This window comes from Hemiscyllium ocellatum, chromosome 3 (genome assembly GCF_020745735.1).
Source record: "Hemiscyllium ocellatum isolate sHemOce1 chromosome 3, sHemOce1.pat.X.cur, whole genome shotgun sequence".
Lineage (NCBI taxonomy): Eukaryota > Metazoa > Chordata > Chondrichthyes > Orectolobiformes > Hemiscylliidae > Hemiscyllium > Hemiscyllium ocellatum.
In genome coordinates, this window is record NC_083403.1 from 13262655 (window position 1) to 13288344 (window position 25690).

General features: G+C 46.6%; 1 protein-coding gene across 1 annotated transcript in view; it reads left to right on the forward strand.

The window, feature by feature from the left end:
• The first annotated feature begins 16183 nt into the window (after positions 1-16183).
• The window catches only part of LOC132830718 (inositol-trisphosphate 3-kinase B-like), a 116371-nt gene continuing 106864 nt past the window's right edge, over positions 16184-25690 (forward strand). The window contains exon 1 of the mRNA XM_060848549.1: positions 16184-18137. Coding sequence (XP_060704532.1) covers positions 17262-18137 — 876 coding nt within the window. The 5' untranslated portion in view covers positions 16184-17261. The remainder of the gene's footprint in view (positions 18138-25690) is intronic.

Below are 25690 nucleotides of genomic sequence, written 5' to 3' on the forward strand. Positions count from 1 at the left end.
GGCGACTGACTGTGTGGAGTTTGCACATTCTCCCCGAGTCTGCGTGGGTTTCCTCCGGGTGCTCCGGTTTCCTCCCACAGTCCAAAGATGTGCGGGTCAGGTGAATTGGCCATGCTAAATTGCCCAGTGTTAGGCAAAGGGGTAAATGTAGGGGTATGGGTGGGTTGCGCTTCGGCGGGTCGGTGTGGACTTGTTGGACCGAAGGGCCTGTTTCTACACTGTAAGTAATCTAATCTAATAATCCAAACAGGTATTCAGGCATTCAAGCAAAAGCAAAACACTCTGGGTGCGCTAAGCATGAAGTAAAAGCAGAAAGTGCAAATTGGAGGTATAGTAGGACAGTGAAGAAGGTTACCTCAGAGTACAAAGGGATCTTGATCAATGGGCCAAGGAGTGGCAGATGGAGTTTAATTTAGATAAATGCGAGGTGCTGCATTCTGGAAAGGCAAATCAGAGCAGGACTTATACACTTAATGGTAAGGGCCTGGGCAATGTTGCCAAACAAAGAGACCTTGGGGTGCAGGTTCATAGCTCCTTGAAAGTGGAGTCACAATAGACAGAGTAGTGAACAAGACATTTGGTTTTTTTACCTTTATCAGCCAGTGCATTGAGTATAGGAGGTCATGTTGTGACTGTACAGGACATTGGTTAGGCCACCTTTGGAATACTGTGTCCAATTCTGCTCTTCCTGCTAAAGGAATGATGCTGTGATCTTGACAGAGTTCAGAAAGGTTTTACAAGGGTGTGGCCAGGGTTAGAGGATTTGAGCAAAAAGGAGAGGTTGAATAGACTGGGGCTATTTTTTCTGGAGCATCAGAGGCTGAGGGGTGACCATGAGGGGCATGAATAGGATAAGTAGACAAGGTCTTTAGGTGGGGGAGTCAAAAACTAGAGGACATAGGTTTCAAGTGAGGAAAACTTTAAAAGAGACCCCAGGGCAACTTCTTCTCACAGAGGGTGGTACGTGTATGGAATGAGCTGCCAGAGGAAGTGGTGGAGGCTGGTACAATTGCAACATTTAAAAGGCATCTGGATGGGTATATGAATAAGAAGGGTTTGGAGGGATGTGAGCCAAATGCTGGCAAATGGAACTAGATTAGTTTTGGATATCTAGTCAGTATGGACAAGTTGGACCTGGATCTGTTTCCGTGCTGTATGGTCTGAAACATTAACTCTGCTTCTCTCTCTCTCTCTCTCTCTCTCACACACACACTCAGACCTCCAACAGTTTCTCCAGCAGTTTCTGTGTTTATCTATCCAGTCAGCCATTTTGGAATTTAGCTGTAATTAGCTGTGCATTAGCTGTAATCCAATCAGTTGCTCTGGTCATCTAATAACAACACAGCTCTCATTTTGGAGAATCCATTGATATGAGACACATTCTAGACCATATAACATTTTTGAGCTGATTGATTCAAGACGTGAGCCCCCTTCTCTTTCAGGCAAAAGCTCTCTCAAGACTTTCAATACAACGACACCTTCCAAGTCAAGTACAATCCCCAATCAGAATAGCCATGCACTGTCGATGCATAACCAATAGGTGTCAGTTCATCATGACCTTTGACAGGATCAGGGCAGAATTGGACATTGCTCCTGGAGGTGAAAGGTTGAAGGTGACACAGCCACCATTTTCCCATCACACAGTTTTCACTTCCAGCATTAACTAAAAACCAGCAAACGTGCGACTCGGCAGCTTACAAAAAAAGAGTGATGAGGAAGTAGTGTTTAGAGCTCTTTAACTGAGAAACTGATCTTAAAACTGACCAACAGAGTTTAAGGTGAGCCTCAGATTTGAGGCCATGTCTCCAGATTGGGTTGGGACAACAGGGGGAGGAAGTATAGGAGAACAGGAAGTGTGGCAGTAACTGTCAGAAAGGTTAGGCAGGAAAATACCAGCTTAGCCATCACGCCTACCTGGCCCTCACAACTGACTGCAGGCCCATGACTTATACCTCACACCCACTTATTCCACATGGACTTGCTTCCCTCACCACCGTCTGCACTCTCACCCCACCGCAACATCCTGCGCTGGACAAATGAAAAGCACAGCCAATAAGGGGATAATTTAATCTGGGAAATCCCTCTCTACTTCTTAGGGGTGATCAGTAACCAGGACCAAGTTTCTGGGCACCTGTACTTTCATGTGACCTTTGCTGTTGGTAGGAATTGACCCAACTCCCTATTGAAGACTTGCAATGATCCAAATAGTATTAAAATGTTATAGAGTTTTGATTATTTAACAGGGCTTTAATTTAGTGGGAATCACTGGCAAGGGCACAGTTTGATGCCCATCCCAATCTGCCCTTGAGCCCATTGAGCCATTTCAGAAGGCAGTTAAGAGTGAAACACGTCATTGTGATTCTGGAGTCATGTGTAGACCAGACTAGGTAAAGGTGGCAGTTTCCTTCTCTAAAGGGCATTGGTGAACTAAATGGGGTTTTAACAACAATTGACAATGGTGACGTGGTCACCATTACTGAAATTTAATTAATTGGTCTTAAATTTCAACAGCTGTTAAGCTGGAATTTGAATCTCTGAGCCCACAACATGAACTGAGGGCTCCTAGATTACTTATAAAGTGACATCATCAGTAAACCCACAACTCTACTCAACTGCCGTAGAAAGTTGAGCCGCCAATGAGTCAACACTACCCTGATACCGTACAGGGAGGCATTGCCTGTCAGCACTAGATTTCGCTTAGGATCATAGTACATCAACACCTTAGACAATGATAGCCTGCTTCTTCACTTCCCTAAAGGCTACGTCTTGGCTACGAGACCATTTCCAAGTCTGTCCCCTTTTTAATAGCAGATATAAAGGTGCCAAGATGGAGGCCAGGTTACATATGAACTTTTTGTAATAATTCACTAATCTAAGGAAAGACTTAAGCTAAATACGTGGGAGCCAGCACATCTTTGATCACCCTCTCTTTATCTTCCAATGGTTGTAACCCAGTCTTGTCAACTCTGTAGCCCAAGCTGGTCATTTGGGGTACCTGGAATACACATTGCTCCGTGTATGCCTGCCTGGGAGAAATGTGTCCAACTTCTCTAAATGCTCTTTATTGGTCCTCCTTGTTGTTAGCACATTGTTCAGATAAATGGGGTACACCTTGTAAAATGTTCTCCATCATCCACTGAAAAATGGCACAGGCTGACAATACCCCAAATGGCAATCTTGTGTATTGGTACAAATCTAAATGGGCGTTAATTGTAGCATATTTCTTGGAATCTTCATCTAATTGCAATCGCAGGTACACGTGCCTCATGTTCAGTTTTGTGAAGGATAGGCCCCAGCCCCAACAGCTTTCCAGGTAAGTTCTATAGGAGGAGATAGCAGAGCCATTGGCCTGGATTTTTATGTCGTCATTGTCAATGGGAATAGTACCAGAGGACTGGAGGATAGCGAATGTGGTCCCATTGTTCAAGAAAGGGAGTAGGGATAGCCCTAGTAACTATAGGCCAGTGAGTCTGACTTCAGTGGTGGGCAAAGTCTTAGAGAGAATGGTAAGGGATAAGATTTATGAACATCTGGGTAGGAATAACGTGATCAGGGATAGCCAGCATGGTTTTGTGAAGGGCAGGTCGTGCCTCACAAACCTTATTGAGTTCTTTGAGAAGGTGACTAAGGAAGTGGACGAGGGTAAAGCAGTAGATGTTGTGTATATGGATTTTAGTAAGGCGTTCGATAAGGTTCCCCATGGTAGGCTAATGCTAAAACTTCGGAGGTATGGCATTGAGGATACTTTAGAGGTTTGGATTAGGAATTGGCTGGCTGGAAGGAGACAGAGGGTAGTAGTTGATGGATTATGTTCATCTTGGAGCGCAGTTACTAGCGGTGTACCACAAGGATCTGTTTTGGGACCATTGCTTTTTGTTATCTTTATAAATGATCTAGAGGAAGGACTTGAAAGCTGGGTAAGCAAGTTTGCGGATGACACAAAAGTCGGTGGAGTTGTGGATAGTGAGGAAGGAAGTGGTAGGTTACAGCGGGATATAGATAAGTTGCAGAGCTGGGCGGAAATGTGGCAAATGGAATTCAATGTAGCTAAGTGCGAAGTCGTTCACTTTGGTAGGAATAACAAGATGATGGATTACTGGGCTAATGGTAGGCTACTTGGTAGTGTGGATGAGCAGAGGGATCTTGGTGTCCATGTACACAGATCTCTGAAAGTTGCCACCCAGGTAAATAGTGCTGTGAGGAAGGCATATGGTGTACTGGGCTTTATTGGCAGAGGAATTGAGTTCCGGAGTCCTGAGGACATGTTGCAGTTGTATAAGACTCTGGTGAGGCCTCATCTGGAGTATTGTGTGCAGTTTTGGTCGCCATACTATAGGAAGGATGTGGAAGCTTTAGAACGAGTGCAGAGGAGGTTTACCAGGATGTTGCCTGGAATGGTAGGAAAATCTTATGAGGAAAGGCTGAGGCACTTGGGGCTGTTCTCATTGGAGAAGAGAAGGTTTAGGGGAGATCTGATAGAAGTGTATAAGATGATTAGGGGTTTAGATAGGGTAGATACTAAGAACCTTTTACCGCTAATGGAGTCAGGTGTTACTAGGGGACATAGCTTTAAATTAAGGGGTGGTAGGTATAGGACAGATGTTAGGGGTAGATTCTTCACACAGCGGGTTGTGAGTTCATGGAATGCCCTGCCCGTATCAGTGGTGAACTCTCCTTCTTTATGGTCATTTAAGCGGGCATTGGATAGGCATTTGGAAGTTATTGGGCTAGTATAGGTTAGGTAGGATTCGGTCGGCGCAACATCGAGGGCCGAAGGGCCTGTACTGCGATGTATCCTTCTATGTTCTATGTTCTATGTTCTCTACGCGAGGGATTGGGTATTTATCCCGCTGCGAGAAGTGATTTACCGTTTGTTTAAAATTCTCTCAAAGGCAAACTGACTCACTAGGCTTCACAATTGGTCAGATCAGTGCTGCCCATTCTGCAAACTGCATTATTTTATTCATTCCTTCACTTGCCAGCCTTCTGATTTCTTCCTCAACTTTTGGCAAATGGCACTGGACAGGCCTTCCAGAATTGTGGAAATGCTTCCTGGTCAACATGTAAGACAGCCTTAGCTCCTTTCTTAGTCCCTAGACCTTCCCGAGAAACCTCCAGGTATTTAATTAGGAGTTCACTCAGACCTAATTAAAAATGTTGAGCCAATCTAGGTGAGTCTTTCTCAACTAATTTTACCCCATCAGGCTTAGGCCTGACCCTTTCACTGCAATCAGTGGTAACTGAACCAGTTGCTTCTCATCAGGGAAGGATAATAGGCAAGGTAGGTGAACTCAGAGCTTTGGTTAGGACTTGGAATTATGACATTATTGTGATTACGGACACTTAGCTAAAAGTGGGACAAGGCCGACAGCTGAATATCCCAGGATTTAGTTTCAGGTGTGATAGAAAGGAATATAGAAGGAGCCAGGGAGTTGCATTACTGATGAAGGAGTTCATCACCGTTGTACTGAGGGAGGTTGCATTAGAGGACTTGTGCAGCAAGGCAGTATGGGTAGAACTCAGGAATAGGAAAGATGAAATCACAATGTTGGGGTTGTACCTTCCGACAGCCAGCAGGAGAGAGAGAGGACAGAGCATGGAGACAGATTCTAGAAAGATGGAAGGTTGTTGTGGAGGGTGATCTTAACTTCCCCTGCATTGACGGGGATTCTCTTCATGCTAGGGGCTTGGATGGGGCAGATATTGTAAGGCGTGTTTCTTGAAACAGTCCAACTGAGAAAGAGGTTATATTGGAACTGGTTTTGGGAAATCAGCCCAAACAGGAGAGTGAATTTTCAGTGGGGAACATTTAAGGAGTAGTACCATGAGTTTTAAGATACTTATGGATAGGGATAACAGCAGGCTTTGGGTGAAGGTATTAAATTGGAGGAAGGTGAACAACAACAGGCAGGAACTGGAGAATTTTGATTGGAGACGGTTGTTTGGGAGGGAGGTAAATCTGCATCGGACATGTGAGAGTATTTCAAACGGCAGTTGATAAGTTGATATGTGCCAGGTTTCTGCAAAAATGGGTGTTAGGTGTGGCAAGTTACATGAACCCTGGATGACCAGGGATGTTATGACCTTGGTCAAAAAGGAAAAGGAAACAGTAACACTGAAAAAGTAAGGTGTGGGTGGGTGGGAACTGACAAAACCCTTGAAGTATATAAGGAAAGTAGGAAAGAACTTAAACAAGGAATTCCAAGGGCTAAAAGTGGTCATGAAAAATCATGATACATAGCAAACAGGATTAAGGAGAATTCTCAGGATTTTAATACATATATAAAAAGCAAGAGGGTAGCTAGGGAAGGGGTTGGTTCACTTAAAGACAAATGAGAGAATCTATGTGTGGAGCCAAAGGGGTAGGTGAGGTCCTTAACGAATACTTTGTGTTGGCATTTGCCAAAGAGAAGGAATTGGTGGAGGATGATCTCAGGGAAGGGAGTGTTGAGTTTCTAAGGCAAGTTGCTATGAAAAAGGAAGAGGTGTTTTGCATCTTAAAAAAGTATTAAGGTGGATACAATCCCAGGTCCTGATGGGATCTATCCCAGAATATTGAGGGAGCGAGAAAGCAAATTGTTGAGCATTGACAGACATCTTTGTAACCTCTTTGGCCACGAGCGAGGTTCCAGAGGACTGGAGAATAGCCCAGTGTTGTCCCATTGTTTAAGAAGGGTAACATGGATAATCCAGGAAATTACAGGCCTGTGGGTCTCATGTCAGTGGTAGGGAAATTGTTGGAAAAAAATTCTCAGGCACAAGATCTATACTTATTTATAAGTAAATGGACTTATTAGTGATAGACAGCATGGTTTTGTGTAGGGGAGGTCGTGCATCACTAATTTGATCGAGTCTTTTGAGGAGGTGATGAATATGACTGATGAGAGAAAAGGTGAAGTCACATGGTATCAGGGGTGAGCTGGTAAGATAGGTTCAGAACTGGCTCAGTCATAGGAGTCATAGGGTAGCGGTGGAAGGATGCTTTTCAGAATGGAGGGTTGTGAGTACTGGGTGTTCCACAGAGGTCAGTGCAGGGGCCTCTGCTCATAATCTACATAAATAATTTAAAGGAAAACATGGCTGGTCTAATCAGTAAGTTTCCAGATGATACAAAGGTTGGTGGAGCTGCAAATAGTGAAGAGGAATGTCAAAGGATACAATAGGATATAGATCAGTTGGAGGCATAGGCAGATGGAGTTTAATCCGGATAAATGTGAGGTGATGCATTTTGGAAGGTCAGGTACAGGTGGAAATTTAACAGTAGATGGCAGAATCCTTGGGAGTATTGAGATGCAGAGGGATCTGGGTGCGTAGGTCCACAGATCGCTGAAGATGGTAGCGTGGGTAGATAAGGTTGTAAAAAAGGCCAATGGCATACTTTCCTTCATCGGAAGGGACATTGAGTATAAGGATAGACAAGTTATGCTGCAGCCTTATAGAACTTTCATTGGAATATTGTGGTCAGTTCCAGTCACCACACTACCAGAAGGATGGGGATGCTTTGGAGAGGGTCCAGAAAAGATTTACCAGGATGTTGCCTGGTATGGGGGATTTTAGCTGTGAAGAAAGGTTGGATAGACTGGGTTGAGGGGCGACCTGAGAGAAGTTTATAAGCCCGTGAATGGCGTGGATAGAGTGGAAAGTATGAGGCTTTTCCCCAGGGTAGAGGCGTCAATTACTGGAGAACACAGATTCGGTGGTGGGGAAGTTTAAAAGAGATGCGCTAGGCACGCTTTTCTCACAAAGGATGGTGAGCACCTGCAATGCACTGCCAGAGGACGTGGCGGGAGCAGACACAATAGCAGCATTCCTGAAACACCCGGACGAACACATGAATAGGAGGGGGATAGAGGGTTACAGATCCAGGAGGTGAAGAGAGTTTTAGTATGGAAAGGCCAAATTTGGCAGCGCAAGCTTGGAGAGGCGAAGAGGATGTTCCTATGCTGTATTGCTCTTTGTTCTTTTGTTGTTTTTTGTTAGTATCAGACTGTGAATGCAAAAAGATCTGGTCCTGACAAAATCAAAATAGCTGGCCAAGATAGGGGGAGCAAAAGGCCTTTTCAACTCAAGGCAGAAATCTTTCTGGACCCAATGAGACCCTATCGCTGTGGAGGACAGTATTTTATTATGGGGAGCAAGAGTGATTGTCCCGAGCAAAGGTCATCACCAGGTACTGGCTGGACACCACTAGGGTCATCCAGGGGTGTCCAAAGTGAAGATGCTGGTGAGATTAGATTAGATTAGATTATTTACAGTGTGGAAACAGGCCCTTCGGCCCAACAAGTCCACACCGACCCGCCGAAGCGCAACCCACCCATACCCCTACATATACCCCTTACCTAACACTATGGGCAATTTAGCTTGGCCAATTCACCTGACCCGCACATCTTTGGACTGTGGGAGGAAACCCACGCAGACACGGGGAGAACGTGCAAACTCCACACAGTCAGTCGCCTGAGGCGGGAATTGAACCCAAGTCCCTGGCACTGTGAGGCAGCAGTGCTAACCACTGTGCCACCCTCAAATGTTATGCCCTGTGGCCAGGATTGGGCTGCAAAGTTGGGCAGGGCCCAGAGTGGCAACAAGGACAACAAGTACCGCCAGCAGCACCTCCACAATCATGGGGGTGGCTGGGTCACCACTGGACTCAATTATGCTGGCCCTTTTGTAAGCTCAATGTCCCTAGCCTTTGTGGATCCCACTCAAAATGGTTGGCTGTGCACAGAGTTCATTCGAGTTTGACAACAGAAAAACTGCGAGCTCCTTTTGCAATTCACGGGCTCCCGGAAGTGTTGGTCACAGACAACAGGGAATTTGAGTATTTCCTAAAGTGAAATGGCATTTGGCATACAAGGACAGCTGCATATCATCCATCATCCAGTGGTCTGGCAGAAAGAGCAAAACTTTGAAGGTAGACTTAAAGCAACAACTTACAGCTTCACTAGAAACCGAACTGTCCTGGTTGCTATTCGATTGTTAGGTCACCCCTTACGCAACCACAGCAATAGCTTAAGCAGAATTGCTAATGAGGAGAAGGCTCCACATTAGGTTAAATCAGATCTTAGGGTGGATAAAATGTGGAGATGGAAAAAGCACATCAGGTTAAGCAGCATCAGAAGGGCAGGAGAATCGACAGGATCCTTCATCAGAACCGGGAAGGGGGAAGGGGGCTGGGGGCTGAGGGAAAGGTAGGTGGGATGGTGATGGTGGATGAAGTTAGGAGCTGAATGGGATTGGTCAGTGGGATGGGTGGAACGGATAGGTAAGAAGGAAGATGGACAGGTTGGGTCAGATCAAGGGGATGGAGTGGAGAGGGAGGGCTGGACCTGGGATGAGGTGGGGAGGGGCTGGATAAATTTGGAAGCTGGTGACTTCTATGTTGAGGCCCCACATGGAAGATGAGGTGTTCTTCCTCCAATTTTGCGTGTGGCTTTACTTTGACGGTGAAGGAGGCCCAGGACAGACATGTTGGGTAGTGGGAGAGGGCGTCAAAATGGCTGGCAACCAGGAGCTGGGGTTGACTGGAGCGTGTGGACCATAAACGTTCCCTGAACCGATCCATGAGATTGTACTCGGTCTCTCCGATGTAGAGGTCACCAAATCGGGAGCAATGGATACAGTCAATCAGGTTGGAGGAATGATTTGGAGATGCCGGTTGGAGGAAATGCAGGTAAATCTCTGCCGGACTTGGAATGATTCTTTGGAGCCTTGGATGGTCACTATCTCTAAATCTGATCTTCCCAGACCCGGCAGTGGGAGGCTGGAATTGCTAAGGCCGGTCACAAGACTCCTCTTATCAGGACAGACAGTCTCCTTGGTGAGGCAAGGTTTGGTTCTGAAACCAGAAGAATGGCCCTGCATGAGCCAAAGGCATGGTCAACACGAGGTCAGGTCCCATGACATACAAAGTTCAGACAGGAGAGGAGGTCCTGAACAAGCGCAAGGACCACAAGAAAGCTGCAAACTCACAAACCGGGCAGAAGCAAAACACCATGGGGGGCACGGTGGCACAGTGGTTAGCACTGCTGCCTCACAGTGCCAGAGACCCAGGTTCAATTCCCGCCTCAGGCGACTGACTGTGTGGAGTTTGCACATTCTCCCCGTGTCTGCGTGGGTTTCCTCCGGGTGCTCCGGTTTCCTCCCACAGTCCAAAGATTTGCGGGTCAGGTGAATTGGCCGTGCTAAATTGCCCGTAGTGTTAGGTAAGGGGTAAATGTAGGGGTATGGGTGGGTTACGCTTTGGAGGGTCGGTGTGGACTTGTTGGGCCGAAGGGTCTGTTTCCACACTGTAATGTAATCTAATCTAATACCTGGCCCCTCAAACAGCTGGGAAGACTGTCAGAGCCCATGGGTTCTCTCCCTCCATGTTGAAGAAATCTCTGACTCTGAGATGGGCATGGTGGATGTTGCAGCCTCGACAGCTTTACTGCCTGAAGAAGAGAATTCATTTCTTCTGAGTTGCTCCAGATGCAAGTGGTGTGTTCCAGTCCAGTACACGCTGCCCATATCCGAGGCAGAGTTGGAGGGACTGGACCCAGCAGGAGCTACAGGAAGAAGATTAGGCCTACATCCCCCAGACCCAGAGTGGAAGAGATGTAGTCAGCCAAGTGGAACGCATAGAATATGAGTTCCCTGATTGGGGCTGTTAATTTGTTTGGTCCAATCAGGGAGCCTGGCTGTCAGATTTAAACAGGATTGTTGGGGTGCTGCTCATTCTCTGAACTAGCTAGGTTAGTGTCAAGGTCTATGCACATGTAAATAAAGAGTAACTTGGTGATGGGATACCTGTCTCTGTAGAGTTATTTCATAACTGCAGTGGAAAGGGATAGGCCAGAGATGAAAGTTGGATCTTCTCCCTGAGAACACACCACAATAGGTGGAAATAAGGCCCTTTCACTTGGAAGCACGTATTCCCTTTTACAGTTTAAACTCTTTTCTCTCTCCTCCATCTGCATCCCCACTCTCCTCACTCCCTCTATCTTGCCTGGCCACCAGCTAATCTGCAAGGTCATTGGGAAGGGACAAACTTGACAGATCTCTCTCAATGCTACCTTGGTGTAACCACTAGGAGGTGTGCAAGAGCTGTCTGGGCTGACTCACTCTTCAGATTTCCACAAGCAGTGTCAATCATTTTCATCTGTCATTCTTCAATAAAGTAACATGTTATCATAACAAAACCGGAGGCTACGGGAATCAGGGTGAAAACTCCACCAGTTGATGTCATATCTGGCACATAGGAAGGTGGTTGTTGTTGTTGGAGATCAGTCAGCCCAGCTCCAGGGTATCTCTGCAGCAGTTCCTCAGGGTAATGTCCTAGGACCAACCATCTTCAGCTGCTTCATCAATTACTTTCTCTCCATCATAAGGTCGGAAGTGGTGGGGGGGGGTGGGGGGGGGAGGTGGTGTTCGCCAATGTTTACACAATGTTCAGCACCATTCCCGGCTCCTCAGATACTGAAGCAGTCCATGTTCAAATGCAATATCCAGACTTGGGCTGACAGGTGGCAAGTAACAGTTGCACCACACAAATGCCAGGCATTAACCAACTCCAATAAGAGACAATCTCATAGTCACTCCATGAATTCTTTCCCCCACTGCAGTCAACATCTGAGGGGCATTACCATTGACCAGAACTGGACTGGAACCACCATATAAATACAATGGCTACAAGAGGAATTCAGAGGCTAAGAATACTGCAGTAAGTAACTCACCTCCTGACTCCCCAACGCCAAGGCACAAATCAGGAGTGCGATGGATTACATCCACTTGCCTGGATGGGTACTGCTCCAACAACACTCAAGAAACTTAAAACCACCCTGACAAAGCAGCATCATAATCTCAAACATCCCCTCCCTCCATCACCGACGCTCAGCAGCAGCAGTGTGTACTATCTACAAGATGCCCTGCGGAAATTCACCAAAGGTCCTCAGTCAGCACCTTCCAAACCCACGACCACTTCCATCTAGAAGGACAAGGGAACAAGGGAATGCCACCACCTCCAAACCACTCACCATCCTGAGTTGGAAATATATCACTGTCCCTTCACTGTTGCTGGGTCAAAATCCTGGAATTCCCACCTTAAGGGCACTGTGGATCAACACATAGCACATGGACTGCAGGGGTTTAAGTAGGCAGTTCACTATCACCTTCTCAAGGATAACTAGGGATGGGCGTGAAGTGCTGGCTGAACGAGTGATGCCCAAATGCCACAAGTGGATTTTCTAAAAGGACTGTTGTACTTTTTAAGTGCTTATTCCCGAATCCTTGTCACGGTGAGTTGGGTGGCAGTATATTTCACCTGGGGCCTGCAAGGTTGAGCATTGACCCAGGCAGGTTGGTGGAATGGGCAGTCAAGTGGCAGATGTGGTTCAAGGCAGAGACGTATGAGAGGCAATATAAAACAATGGGGGCAGTTCAACTGGAGGTGGGGGTAAATGCGCCCGAATAATTGAAGGTGGGAGGATCCCGGAATTTTACAGAAGGGATAGGATATGAATGGAAACTGTTCTGGTCAACCCCAATATAACACACTGCTCATAGTGGAATATTGCATTCAGTTCTGGTAACACATTTCAGGAAGGATGTGTGAACAATGTGTGAGAGGCTGCAATGAAGGTCGACGAGAATCATTCCAGGGAAGGGAATCTTCAGTTGCATTGGGGAAGTTGAGAGTGTTTTCCTCAAAGGGGAATGTTGAGAGGAAATTCGATAGAGGTGGGATAGACCAGATCTAATAGTTGAAGTTCTTAAATGGAGGAAGGCTAGTTTTGAGGGTATTAGACAAGAACTTCCAAAAGCTGATTGGGGGCAGATGTTCGCAGGTAAAGGGACGGCTGGAAAATGGGAATCCTTCAGAAATGAGATAACAAGAATCCAGAGAAAGTATATTCCTGTGAGGGTGAAAGGAAAGGCTGGTAGGTATAGGGAATGCTGGATGACGAAAGAAATTGAGGGTTTGGTTAAGAAAAAGAAGGAAACATATGTCAGGTATAGACAGGATAGATCGAGTGAATCCTTAGGAAAGTATAAAGGCAGGAGGAGTATACTTAACAGGGAAATCAGGAGGGCAAAAAGAGGCCACGATATAGCTTCGGCAAATAGAGTTAAGGAGAATCCAAAGGATTTTTTTTACAAATACTTTAAGGATAAAAGGGTAATTAGGGAGAGAATAGGGCCCCTCAAAGATCAGTAAGGCGGCCTTTGTGTGGAGCCTCAGGAGATGGGGGAGATACTAATAGAGTATTTTGCATCAGTGTTTACTGTGGAGAAGGATATGGAAGATATAGAATGTAAGGAAATAGATGGTGACACCTTGCAAAATGTCCATATTACAGAGGAGGAAGTGCTGGATGTCTTGGAACGCATAAAGATGGATAAATCCCCAGGACCTGATCAGGTGTACCCCAGAACTCTGTGGGAGGCTAGAGAAGTGATTGCTGGGCCTCTTGCTGAGATATTTGTATCATCGATAGTAACAGGTGAGGTGCCCGAAGACTGGAGGTTGGCAAACGTGGTGCCACTGTTTAAGAAGGGTGGTAAGGACAAGCTAGGGAACTATAGGCCAGTGAGCCTGACCTCAGTGGTGGGCAAGTTATTGGAGGGAATCCTAAGGGACAGGATGTACTTGTATTTGGAAAGGCAAGGACTGATTAGGGATAGTCAACTTTTGTGTGTGGGAAATTATGTCTCACAAACTTGATTGAGTTTTTTGATGAAGTAACAAAGAGGATTGATGAGGGTAGAGCGTTGGATGTGATCTATATGGATTTGAGTAAGGCGTTTGACAAGGTTCCCCTAGGGAGACTGGTTAGCAAGGTTAGATCTCATGGAATACACAGAGAACTAACCATTTGGATACAGAACTGGCTTAAAAGTAGAAGACAGAGGGTGGTGGTGGAGGGTTGTTTTTCAGACTGGAGGCCTGTGACCAGTGGAGTGCCACAAGGATCGGTGCTGGGTCCATAGATTTTCATCATTTATGTAAATGATTTGGATGTGATAATAAGAGGTACAGTTAGTAAGTTTGCAGATGACACCAAAATTGGAGGTGTAGTGGACAGCGAAGAAGGTTACCTCAGATTTCAATGGGATCTTGACCAGATGGGCCAATGGGCTGAGAAGTGGCAGATGGAGTTTAATTCAGATAAATGAGAGGTGCTGCGTTTTGGGAAAGCAAATCTTAGCAGGACTTATACACATAATGCTAAGGTCCTAGGGAGTGTTGCTGAACAGAGAGACATTGGAGTGCAGGTTCATAGCTCCATGAAAGTGGAGTCGCAGGTAGATAGGATAGTGAAGAAGGCGTTTGGTATGCTTTCCTTTATTGGTCAGAGCATCGAATACAGGAGTTGGAAGGTCATGTTGCGGCTGTACAGGATGTTGGTTAGGCCACTGTTGGAATACTGTGTGCAATTCTGGTCTCCTTCCTTTCGGAAGGATGTTGTGAAACTTTGAATGGTTGGAGGATTTGAGCTACGGTGAGATGCTAAGTAGGCTGGAGCTGTTTTCCTTGGAGTGTCAGAGGCTGAGGGGTGACCTCATAGAGGTTTATAAAATCATGAGGGGCATGTGTAGGTTATATAGACAAGATCTTTTCCCTGGGGTCGGGGAGTCCAGAACTAGAGGGCACAGGTTTAGGGTGAGAGGGGAAAGATATTAAAGGGATCTAAGGGGTAACTTTTTCATGCAGAGGGTGGTACGTGTATGGAATCAGCTTCCAGAGGAAGTGGTGGAGGCTGGTACAATTGTAACATTTAAGTGGCATTTGGATGGGTATATGAATAGGAAAGGTTTGGAGGGATATGGGCCAGGAACTGGCAAATGGGACTAGATTAGGTTGGGATATCTGGTCGGCATGGATGGGTTGGACCGAAGGGTCTGTTTCCGTGCTGTATATCTCTATGACTCTATGAGGTGGTCAGTCCAGCGCAGTGCTGCAGGAGTGCTGCCCTTTTGAATGTTCTGTATTTCAGATCCATAGTCACCTCTCTGAGGTAGATGTGAACAGTTGCCAGGATCCATTTGTTCATGGGGATGTTGCCCCATAACCAAGGGGTGAGGGGCTAGGGGAAGCAGGTGAGGGGGAACAGGTGGTTGGGGTAGTGTTCTCCATCAGGTCCTGGCCAGTAAATGCTGGCTTTGAGCTGAGCCTGCTGATCCAAAGACCCAATTGCCAGGTGGCCAGCAGCATTGTGACCCAGGCTCCAGGCCTAGCCCTGTGTTCGGAATGAATCGCTAACAGGTTTTCCTGACCCTGCGGCCGGGCCGGCCTGCCTATCTACTCCCACACATGTCTGTGTCAGCAATTAAATAATCTGCCCAAAGAAAGAGAGAATAGAAAGTAAAATAAACTGTAACCTTCTCCCTCCCCACCCCCCCAAAAAACCATTTCACATTCAGCCTCAGAGTTACTGTAAAATTATGACATTGCGGTGTGTGCACTTTCTAATGGCTCATGAGCAAGTCTGTTGTTGGTGGTGAACTTTCTCAAGTTTCGCATTGTTCGAGTCCCTATTCGGAGCCCTGTGTGTGGTTGTGCTTGTGTGTATTTTTCTCAGTGTCTCTGTCTCCATGTTTGTTTGTGAGAGTGTGAGTGTGTCACTGTGAGTGTGTGGGGCGGGGTGGGTGGGTGTCTCATGTGTGTGTGTGTGTGTGTCTTTATGTGTGAGTGTCTCTGTGTGTGACTGTGAGTGTGTGGGGCGGGGTTGTGGGTGTCTCACTGTGTGAGTCTTTGTGTGTGAGTGTGTGTGTGGGGCAGGACTGTGTGTGTCTCACTGTGTGTGTGTGGGGGGGGGCGGGGGTGTGGGTGTCTCACTGTGTGAGTGTGTGGAGTGTGGGTGTCTCAGTGTGTGTGTGTGTGTGTCTTTATGTCTGAGTGTCTCTGTGTGTCTCACTGTGTGTGTGTCTCACTGTGTGTGTGTCTTTGTGTGTGAGTGTGTGTGTGGGGCAGGGGTGTGGGTGTCTCACTGTGTGTGTGTGTCTTTATGTCTGAGTGTCTCTGTGTGTGTGTCTTTATGTCTGTGTGAGTCTCACTGTATGTGTGTGTGTCTTTATGTCTGAGTGCCTCTGTGTGTGAGTGTGTGTGTGGGGCGGGGGTGTGAGTGTCTTTATGTCTGTGTGTGTGTGTCAAAACAAGCTGCCTCGCTCACATACACTCTTCAGAACCGACAGTCACTCACTCACTTCCTTCCTGCCCGGAGAGCAGTCAGACACACACACACTGGGCTCTGAACCAACCAGTCGCTGCAAAGAGAGAGAGAGAGAGAGAGAACGAGATCGGAAAATATCAGCGCTCAGCCGAGATCAACACACACTCCCTGCTGAGAGGAGAGGAGAGCCGAGCGGAGTGGGCTGCAGCCTCCCAGCCTTGGAGCTCAACTCTACAGGCTATGAACAATTTCATTGCAACTTGAGGAAAGCGGCAAGTGTCTGGAGGGGGTGGCTCCTGCAATCCTGTCCCCACCCCCTCCTCCTCCTCCTCCTCCTCCCCACCGTCTCTCTGTGAAGCCAAGTTGTGTAGTTTGTTGTGAGTGAAGCTTCAATGTGCTTTTAATTGCTGCCCGCCTGGACTTGTGTTACTGCAAGAGTGTTTTTTTCCCGTGGGCTGGGACCGCATGAGGAGGGTCCCCATGCTACCCTGAGTGCTGGATTCCGGACTGGGAACTGCAAAGATCCCTCCTGGACGCTGAACGTGTGTGCAGCCCTTGAGGTGTTTATCTATGTTGTTCTGGGGTCACTGGAGAGTTTAAAAGTCAGCCTCTCTCCCTGCCACATCCACCCCAGGGCACTGGCTACATCAAAGAGTGGTGTAGACTCCCGCAGACTGGCACCGGTTTAACTGTGAGGCAAGTAGGGGCAAAGAGGGTCTCTGAAGAGGATGGTTATTCAAGCACTGGGCATTTGGAATCTGCCCAGGTGCCACTCGGATTTGCAGAAACTCTGCAGTGCTTTGTAGGGCACTGGAGAGGGGGCACTTAACGGGACACATTGACATCGCCACCAGCAGCGCCTCAGTTCACCTGCCTCTGTGCCCACCTCCCACTCGCTCGCCCGGATCTGAGCGAGGGGTCATGTTCTGAATAGTCACCCACCAGCGGATTCATTGGCGATGCCCGGGCAGATTTCTTAACCTTGGCGAGGTGGGACAGCCAACTCCTGGCAGGGGAGGGGAGGTGGGCACCGGGGAGTTTAAGGCTGGATGTCAATGCCCCCCATTACCCAGGGTGCTTGCCCGGCCTCCCGCACTGCCAGCTGCTGATGCTATGGCTGCTTGCACCTTGATCAGCCTGGGCAGAATGAACAACGACGTCAAGACAGACTGTCCCCATCGAACCCCCAGGCTGGCGCTGAAGGTGCCCGAGAGACACGTCTCGCGTTGCCATGTGCGCCTGGCGCCGAGCCCTGGGGTGAATGGCGGGCGTGGGCTCTCGCCGGCCCGGTCCAGTGAGGACCTGCGAGTGCGCGGCCGATCCCCAGGGCCAGCCCCTGCTCCAGAGGGAACGTCCAGCTCCCCCCTCAGCCCCCTTCCACAGGGCAAACAGGAGTGCGGAATCCCTGAAACGGCCGGAGATCAGCAGGAGCTGCTTCGGCGCAGGAGCCTGGCCAGGAAGTGGCAGTGTTCCCGATCAGATGAGGAGATCTCAGCAGGCATGGGGGTCACCAGAGGCAACCAGTCGGAGCAGAGCAGGGATACAGCACTGCTGGCAATACCAGGCAGCACATTGAAGAGGAGCACCATTTCAGGCCAGGAGGAAGGCAGCCAGTTAACCCGGCACTGTCCGAATGAGGACCAACACCCTGGAGATCGGCTGAACAGCCTCAGGACTCCGTCTCCGGCCTGCCCTCTCCCCTGTCACCCGTTACCACCTCCTGCCACCCAGTCCGGCCTGGTGGAGATCCCCCACGTCATCGTGACAGAGCACGGGCATGACGACAGCAGGGGGGAGGCCAACGATGACGGGAATCCCAATGGTCCCCGGGTTTTCATCCGCAAACTCTCCTCCTCGTCAGCCTCCTCCGCTGGCTTCTCCTCCTCCTGGGACGAGTCGGAGGAAGACATCTCGAGTGACCCGGACAAAGGAGGGGATGCCAGCTCAGCCTTTCTCCAGACCCTGGAGCACCAGCCGAAACCCAGGGTGGTGAGTACAAGCACTCACTTCTCACTCTCCTGATCACCCTCCATTAACAAGGGAGGGAGGGAGGGAGGCAGCAACAACACTTGCATTTACCTAGCGTTGTCACATAGCATCACGGTGCTTCAGAGAAATGCCACATGCAGATGTCAGATTACATTCTGGCTATCAGGCCCAATGACCCAAAAACGTTTGCTCAAACAGGTAGGGTTTAAAGAATGTCTAAAGAATGGTTTAATAGAGTCAATAGCCAGAGACTTTTCCCCAGGGCAGAATTGACTGGTATGAGGGGGGGCATAGTTTTAAGATATTAGGGGAAAGGTAGAGAGGAGACATCAGAGGTTGGTTCTTTACGCAGAGTTGTGAATGCATTGCCAACGGTGGTGCTGGAAGCAGAGTCATTGGGGACATTTAAGCGACTGCTGGACATACACATGGACAGCAGTGAGTTGAGGGGTGCATAGGTTCAGTTATTTTATTTCACATTAGGATTAACCCTCAGCACAACATTGGGGGCCAAAGGGCCTCTTCCATGCTGTACTTTTCTATGTTCTATGTTCTAATGTGTTAAAAGAGGAAAAGGTGTTTGAGAGATGAGAGGTACGGGGAAGAAGTTCCTCAGTTTATGGGCCAGGCCACCGCTGGTGGAACAGGGAATATTGAGAACGCACAAAAGACCAGAATTAGAGAGCTCTTGGAGGATTGTCAGACAGGGGCTAGATTACAAAAGTGGGGAGGGGTGAGTCTGGGTAGGCATTTGAAAGCAAAGATGATAATTTAAACTTTGGAGCATTTCTCAACTGGTGGATCACTGACCACGTAGAGAGTGCTGAGTCGAAGCAACACAGAGCAAGCTCAGAAAAAGTGAGGCAGAATTCTTAGTGACCTGAAGTTTACAGAGGTTAGAATGTGGGAAACCAGCTGTGTGTGTGTGTGTGTGTGTGTGTGTGTGTGTGTGTGTGTGTGTGTGTGTGTGTTTTCTTTAGATTCTAATCGATCAAAAGTAAGTGGCTTATAAGAAAGCTAGAATAGTGGTAGGCCTGAGGATTGGAAGCAATTAAGAACAACCAAGGAACTGATTAGGATTAGATAAAGAGAATATGAGTGTAAGCTAATGAGGTACATAAAGTCAGAATATAAAAGCTTTTATTGATATGTGAAAAGGACTAGCAAGGATAAATATGGCCTCATTAAATAGAGAGGAACATTGATCTGTTCTCCATTATAAAGGTAGGAATAGTTATTTCAATAAGCTGTTCAAACACTTTGTAACTCACTTCTTGAACCACTACACCACAAGAGCCCAAAGCGATCACAGCAGAACTCATAGATCACAGCAGTGCACCACCTGATAGTATCTGGATTCCCACTGAAATGAAAGGTCTCATCCAGTAGACCAAGTGACCACCAAGTCCTACAGTGTATTGCAATTGTCGAGGCTAGAGTTAACATAAACTCAAAGGAGGAGCTGAGACTGCTATTGTTACAGTGGTGGAAATATTCAGTCGTTATGATAGTGTGGATGTATCGTCAAAAATGGATCTTGGCATCAAACAAGATTACAAAAAGAGGAGCAGGCCCATCAAGCCTGTGTCAGTTCATGATCTTTATAGAAGATAACCAGAGGGTTAGATAGGGTGGAGAGGGAGAGCCTTTTTCCAAGTATGGTGACGGTGAGCACGGGGCTGGGGGGCATAGCTTTAAATTGAGGGGTGATAGATACAGGACAGATATCAGAGGTAGTTTCTTTACTCAGAGAGTAGTAAGGGTATGGAATGCTTTGCCTGCAACGGTAGTAGATTTGCCAACTTTAAGTACATTTAAGTCGTCATTGGACAAGCATATGGATGTACATGGAATAGTGTAGGTTAGATAGGCTTCAGATTGGTATGACAGGTCGGCACAACATCGAGGGCTGAAGGGCCTGTACTGCGCTGTAATGTTCTATGTTGTATGCTCTGGCTGTGATTGTGGTTTCACTTTCTCCCGAACTCCCTTTTGTCTGACTCCGGCTTGAATATGAGAGTGGTGCTGGAAAAGCACAGCAGGTTAAGCAGCATCCAAGGAGCAGGAAAATCAGGATGCTGCCTGATCTGCTGTGCTTTTGCAACACCACTCTGATCTTGACTCTAATCTCCAGCATCTGCTCTCCTAACATTTGCCTCAGGCTTGAATACATTCAATGACCCAGCCTCCACTGCTGTCTGAGGTAGACAATTAATAAACCTCCCAAGGAAGAAATTCCTCTTAGCTCTGTCTTAAATAAGAGACCTTTTATTTTTAAATAATTCCTCCTAGTTCTAGATTCATCACAAGAGGAAAAGTCCTCTCTACATCTACCCTGACAAGCCTTCTCAGAATCTTGTAGCTTTCAGCAACAACATCTCAACTCCAATGGGTAAAAGACCAACCTTTTCTCATAAGATAACACCTTCACCCCAGGGATCAGCAAAATGAACTTTCTGTGAGCTGTTCCTAATGTCTCCTTAAATAAGGGGACCAAGTGCTATCCACAGTCCACCAGCTGTGGTCTTACCAAAGTACTGTCCTGATATAACGGGTCTCCCCTAACATTATACTCCATCTATCTTGCAATAAAAACAACATTAACTTGTCATCCCAATTATTTGTTGTATCTGCAGGCGAAATGTTTGAGATTTGTTTACAATAACTCCTCACCCTGTTTGTACTTAGCATTCTTCTCTGTTCAAACAGTATTCTGTTCTTCCTACCAGAGTGGACAACAGCATGTTTTCCCACATTGTACTCCACATGCCAAGTTTTTTGACCACTCAAATTATCGACATCCCTTTGTAGTTTCTCTGTACCCTCCTCGAAACCTGCTTTCCTGCATATGTTTGTATCATCTTCAAGTTTGGTTACAATACAATTTGTCAACCAGGCCATAAGTAGATAGAGTCATAGAGTCACAGAGATGTACAGCATGGAAACAGACCCTTCGGTCCAACCCATCCATGCTGACCCGATATCCCAACCCAACCTGCCAGCACCCGGCCCATATCCCTCCAAACCCTTCCTATTCATATACCCATCCAAATGCCTCTTAAATGTTGCAATTGTACCAGCCTCCACCACATCCTCTGGCAGCTCATTCCATACACACACCACCCTCTGTGTGAAAAAGTTGCCCCTTAGGTCTCTTTTATATCTTTCCCCTCTCACCTTAAACCTATGCCCTCTATTCTGGACTCACCGACACCAGGGAAAAGACATTGCCTATTTACCCTATCCATGCCCCTCATAATTTTGTAAACCTCTATAAGGTTACCCCTCAGCCTCCAACGCCCCAGGGAAAACAGCCCCAGCCTGTTCAGCCTCTCCCTATAGCTCAAATCCTCCAACCCTGGCAACATCCTTGTAAATCTTTTCTGAACCCTTTCAAGTTTCACAGCATCTTCCTGATAGGAAGGTGACCAGAACTTATAAAAAGATTGAAATCTCAACACTGATCCCAAACATAGTTTGCTAACCTGAAAATAATGTATTTATGCTGACTCTCTGATTCCTACTTGTTGGTCAATCCTTTATTCACATTAGTAAATTGTCCCAATCCCACAAGCTCTTAACTTGTTCAAGAACTTTTATGTGACTCCTTATCAAATGCTTTCTGGAAATCCAAATACACTTACACCTACCAATGTTGCTTTATCAATATGTTTATCATAACCTCAAAAATCTAATAAATTTGTCTAGAAATATTTCCCTTTCACAAAACCATGTTGATTCTGCCTGACTATATGCTGATATATACAGAGGTGGATGGTGGTGTCATGGTAATGTGGCTGGACTGATCAAGATATTGGTTCAGATTCCACCAGGGTAGCTATGAAATTTAATTTTAATTAATTATTTTTTGAAAAAGAGCCCAAAACTAGTAACGGTGACCTTAAAACTATTATTGATGGTTGTGAAAACCTTCCAGGTTCATTACTGTTCTTTGGGGAAGGAAATGGACTGTCCTCCACTACATTTGATTCCAGATCCATAGCAAAATGGCTGACTCTAAAATGCCCTCTGAATTAGCCTGATATCTCTGTTACGAATGGACAACAAATGTTGGCTCTGCCAGCAATGTTCACATCTAAATGCTCTGATACTACCTATTTATGATATTGAGGTGGTGGTGGACAAGTCACATGACACCAGGTCACTTGATGAAGGATCAGCGCTCAGAAAGCTTGTGATTTCAAATAAACCTGTTGGACTATAACCTGGTGTTTGTGATTTCTGATCTTGACTACCTACTTAATAATGGATTTTAGCATTTTCCCAACAACAGATGTTAGACCAACTGACCTATAATTTTCTGCTTTCTGAATTCCCCTTTCTTGAATTGAGGTGCTTTATTTATGGCTTTCCAGTACACAGGGATCTTTCCAGAATCAGGCATGAATTACAACCAATGCTCCCACTGTCTTGGCAGACATTTATTTTACAAGCCTAGGATTCAAGCTATCAGGGCCAGGGGACTTGTCAGTTTGTCTAGTCTTTCCAGTACATTTTTTTCTAATATTCTTAGTATCTTCTGCTGTAAAGACAGATACAAAATACTTGTTCAAGTTCTCTGCCATTTCCTTGCTTTCCTTTATCAGTCTCACCATCTCATCTGCGAAGGGACCAACACTCACTTTAGCTCCATCTTACATCGACAAAGAAGCTTTTACAGTCTGTTTTTATATTTCTTGCTGGTTTACTTTTTTCTGAGTCTTCTGGTCTATAAATCTTCTGATATACCACAACTCTCAGCATGGTAATGTGTGTCTTTCAACGTGTTACCAAATTTACAAACAGTCTGGTTAAGCTATAAGATAAAGTCGATGAGCAGTTGACAATGCACTAATGATAGAGGGATTGAGGCAGGTACCATTGAGGTAATTGGTGGGTGCGACCAGCCTGTTTGTAAAGACTAACACTGTGCCAGTTGATGCTGTCACAGAGGGGTAATATGGAGATGAGGAATGGGTAGGACTAAGGATTGATCTGTGGGGGAATACCAGCGGTACTGGTGCAGGAGAACATCATTGCACTGCATGTAGGTTTGGAGATCACTGACAGTAACCATGCTCTGGGCTGGAGTTGTTACAGACTGTGCAATGACATGAAATCACAAACACAGTATATCCGTACCTTAGGGCAGAGAAGATTATAGAGTCATAGACTTGTACAGTACAGAAACAAACCCTTTGCCCTAACTCATCCATGCTGACCAGGTATCCTAAATAATTCTAGGCCTGTTTGCTAGCATTTAGTCTGTATCCCTTTAAACCCTTCCGATCCATTTACCCATCCTGATGCCTTTTAAATGTTGTAATTGTACCAGCCTCCACCACTTCCTCTGGCAGCTCATTCCATACACGCACCACTCTGTGAAAAGATTGCCACTTACATATCTTTTCCTTCTCACCTTGTGCCCTCTAGTTTTGGACTCCCCAACCTGAGGGAAAAAGACCTGGACTGTTCGCCCCACCTATGCCCTTCATGATTCTATAAGGTCACCCCTCAGTCTCCAAGGATATTTAAGAGGGGTGTTCCAAATCATAATCTATCACGGGAAGTAATTAAGTAATGAGGAAGTGTTTCCAGTAGTATGAGTTTTGGTAACCAGAGAAGACAGATTTAAACTAGCTGGCAAAAGAGGAAAATTGCGGTGAAAACAAATTCAATGGAAGGGGAATTGGATAAACATTTGGAAAGGGGAGTAAGGGTAGGGTGGGGGAGGGGGGTCAGGAGAAGGATCATTTAGGTAAAGTGCTGGCAGAAGAAGTTGAGTTGTTAGGAATGGGGGTTTCTCTTTGTTGTCACACCCCCCAGCACTCCCCAGATTCCTGGGTATTCCCTGCTTCCACACCAGAGAATAACTGCGAGTCAACACGAAGGAATTAAACCCAAAGTCTCAATCTGATTGTTTCAGAGAGACATTCAAAGTCTTGGCAGCTTCTAGCTCTCCTGTGTGATGTAGCCAGGGCTATGATTCTATATATATATATATATATATATATATATATCTATATATTTACACACTATTATAAAATCGACTCAAAGCAATGGAATTGTTTGTCATATCTTACTGTCGTTTCTGTTGCATCTATTTCGGTGGAAGGCTTGTTTTAAACAGAGAGTACTGACGAGATTATTGTTTGGGGGAAGCAGAATGAGGTAATCATGGGCTCAGGGAATGAGGAAATTGGATTCATAACTCCTTAGTGCGCTCTCATTAACCCAGGGGGAGGAGACAGACCATCTGAAGAAAGTTTGCAAAGTGCTTTCCCTTCCTATTCCCCTCCCCCACACCACCCCACCCCCCACTCCCTCCGATAGCATTTGGTCCCAGTGGACATTCCTTTGTGTGTTTCTGTCAGCAGAGGCACCACAGGTGGCGGCACGGTGGCACAGTGGTTAGTACTGCTGCCTCACAGCGCCTGAGACCCAGGTTCAATTCCTGACTCAGGCGACTGACTGTGTGGAGTTTGCACGTTCTCCCCGTGTCTGCGTGGGTTTCCTCCGGGTGCTCCGGTTTCCTCCCACAGTCCAAAGATGTGCGGGTCAGGTGAATTGGCCAAGCTAAATTGCCCGTAGTCTTAGGTAAGAGGTAAATGTAGGGGTATGGGTGGGTTGCGCTTCGGCGGGTCGGTGTGGACTTGTTGGGCCGAAGGGCCTGTTTCCACACTGTAAGTAATCTAATCTAATCTAATTAGTTCAGGATAACCTCCAATGCAAACCCAGGGTGACTGGGCAGTAGTCAAGAGTGGGGTCTTCCAGATTGTTTTCACACCTCCTCTAGTTCAGGGACAATTGGGATTAACTACTAGTCACCAAACAGGGATCTGCTCCAGAGGTAGAAGAGGGCGTGGGAATTGGTGAGGGACAGTGTGAAAGTGGGAGTCTAAAGAGAGAGAGAGAAAGGATCTCGGAGATGGAGATGTGGATCCTGGACAGAAATAGTGGGAGAGTTGGCCTGGCAGAGAGAGAAATAGAGAGAGAAAACTAAAGGAAGGAAGCTGGCAATAAAGGAAAAGAGACAAAGAAAGAGAAATAGCGTAAGAGAAAGAAAAATGAATTGACAGGAGAGGTAAGGAAAAATGAGGCAATAAAAGGTCAGAAGAGAGGAAGGCAGGATAAAGAGAAACAGAAAAGAGGAGAAAAGGTTAAAGACAAAGAGAGGGGGGAAGAGGAAGAGCATAAGAAAGAAAGCGATAAAAAAGTAAAGAATCAAAGAGAGAGAGAGAGTGGAAAAAACAATATGCTGCAGTGAGATTGTGAGAGGAGATATTATCTCTGTTAGTAACTCATTGCAGCCAGTGCGTTGGCTGGGCCTGTTCTCAGCATTGTCACCTCCACTCCTTTCCCCTCCTGTAAAACCTTTCGAGTACACCACACGGTGTTGTAAAGCAGGCCAGGCCGGTGTCTAAAACACTTACTTTCACCATCTTTGTGTGCATGAGCTTGTGTGTGTGTGTGTGTGTGTGTGTGTGTGTGTGTGTGTGTGTGTGTGTGTGTGTGTGTGTGTGTGTGTGTTCGAGTGTCTGCATGTGAAGGTT